We start from the raw sequence: 2,107 nt of genomic DNA on the forward strand, positions 1-2,107 counted from the left end.
TTAGTTGGCGTTTAAGAGAGATGAAGTGCGAAGATCAATTCCCTCGCTGCTGCATGCCGCTCTTCCTCGCGCCAGCCTTTTGACAGCGAGTGTCCGCGCTCATCGAGTGAGATGCATTCATGTTTGTTCGTGCGCGCGTGACACCATGCTTGTTAAATTAGTTAGTAAGCGATTGTTTAGGCCCTTATACGGCCGATAAAACTACCATCCTGACTTCGTATGGTCGTCTGATAATTTTTTTATTTGCATCGATGCTTGGCCTTCAGGGCGAAGTTGCGACTTTTTTTTTTCTCCCTTTCTTGCTTTGCGGCGCATTCAATGACATTCTATCACTCCGATTTTACGAAGGCGATTTTGTGCGCATTTGCGTGACTCTCTGGCTGGGGCGCTGCTTCTAGGAAAGGGAGGGTGTGCGGCGTTTTTATTCAGATTATAACTGTTTTCGCGAGTGCCAGCGCTGTCATACTTGTCGATATGATCGCCAGTGGGCGATGTATACGCTGCGCTGGTCTGTTAAATATGTCCAAACATGATGATTTGTGAATTTTATTGGCTGTCCAAACATAGAGAGGGGCCCTAAAATAGGCTTTGCATAAGCTCTTGCTCCTGAATGGGTCACCCACAATTAAAGGTTCATGAGCATAACCTTGGCCTCATAGAATGTAAAGTAGTCTGCTAATAATAAACTAAGGACGCCCATTGCGCAATGAAAAGTGCGTTTATCGATGATGTACGTATTGCAGCGGGCAGGCCTTGGTGTCCGTTGTCAACTTCGTTTGAACTCGAAAAATGTGAAAATTAGGTTAACTAGATTTTGGCCTTTCTCGCGCTAGTTCCTCGCTAGAAACTCAGTTCAGCTCGACCTTTTCAAACGGGTGCATGACATGTTGGAATCGAAGTGTCAGTCTCTAGCTCCTGTTTCACTAAATAATTGCAACGTAAGCCGTAAAATCGTACAATACAGAGTGACATGACTGGCACGCGCTTAAATAAATGTGCAATTGAATTTCAATCGGCGATATTCGCACCAAGTTGAAGTGGGACCACAGCACTCTTTCCCTGGACGCGTGCATCATGAGGTGAATGAACGGCAAGTGGATCAGGTAGACGTTGAACGAAAGCTGCTCAATGGCACGAAGGCGTTCCAGGACAGGAACCTGCCAATGAATCCTGCACAGAGAAGTGATACGAACACTGTCACGTTGAAAACTGGCACCCCCCACAAAGAGGACACGAAGAAACCTACCGAATTATATTAACAACTGGCTATTATCCCAGCATTGAAAAAGAACCTTGCACTCGGCCGCGCAACGCTTGAAATAGCGAAGCTGGGTGATCGTAGCCCAGCATTTTCCGGAAGTGCGCACGAACTTTTCAGCTTATTACTCATGATGATGACAATTTCTTTTCGCGCGTCTCGGACTTGCGGCACTCACTGCGCATTGCTACAGTGGCTAGAATAGGGGAAGTATGATTACCGCCCGGCGGCTCCTATGGCAACCGCCGTCGCTGCCTTGTGATGCATCCGCCGGGGGGCGCTCGCACTCGTTTATACGTTGAGCTGAGCGCCCGATATGCGACTTTCTCTCGCTTTTTGTTGGAAATTCTTGTGCGAAGTGATGTTTCGTGCGGTGCTGACAAGTGCTCAGGGATGAGCCGCCGTCAAAGTCACTGTTTCGTGCTTGGCTGCATGACTACATGGTTAGAAATCGTGCAAAACGAAGAGCGAGCATCCACAAGAGAGAGAGAGAGAGAGAGAGAAAAAAAGCACTTGAAACTTCGCAGGACGATCACGAGAACCATGAAAGTGAATGTGCATTGGGTTCAGTTGCACCCCATCATGTTAAATATTAAGTACAGTGGCTATAGTAGTTTTAAGTGTGTTAATCGACTTAGTGTGTATGCTTTCCTTGCTTTACGAGAATGTTGCTTAAATTATTTTATTCTTGGTTCTTCACTCATGTTTTCTCTCGGTTGTGCACAGTTGTTAATTATTGGTTCTTATTTGTGTATGCGCTGCGTCGAAACCGGTATTTCTACCTTTGCTTCATGCGCATTACCATTACATGAGGGCGCAGTAATTTTGTCTGTGTTGTTGATTCCCCAT

At 46.3% G+C, this 2,107-nt stretch overlaps 1 protein-coding gene across 1 annotated transcript in view; it reads right to left on the reverse strand.

Moving 5' to 3' along the window:
* Positions 1–1,125: 1,125 nt before the first annotated feature.
* LOC125944374 (nose resistant to fluoxetine protein 6-like) overlaps positions 1,126–2,107 on the reverse strand; it is a 42,704-nt gene continuing 41,722 nt past the window's right edge. The window contains exon 10 of the mRNA XM_049664786.1: positions 1,126–1,170. Coding sequence (XP_049520743.1) covers positions 1,126–1,170 — 45 coding nt within the window. The remainder of the gene's footprint in view (positions 1,171–2,107) is intronic.

This window comes from Dermacentor silvarum, chromosome 3 (assembly GCF_013339745.2).
Source record: "Dermacentor silvarum isolate Dsil-2018 chromosome 3, BIME_Dsil_1.4, whole genome shotgun sequence".
NCBI classification, from domain to species: domain Eukaryota; kingdom Metazoa; phylum Arthropoda; class Arachnida; order Ixodida; family Ixodidae; genus Dermacentor; species Dermacentor silvarum.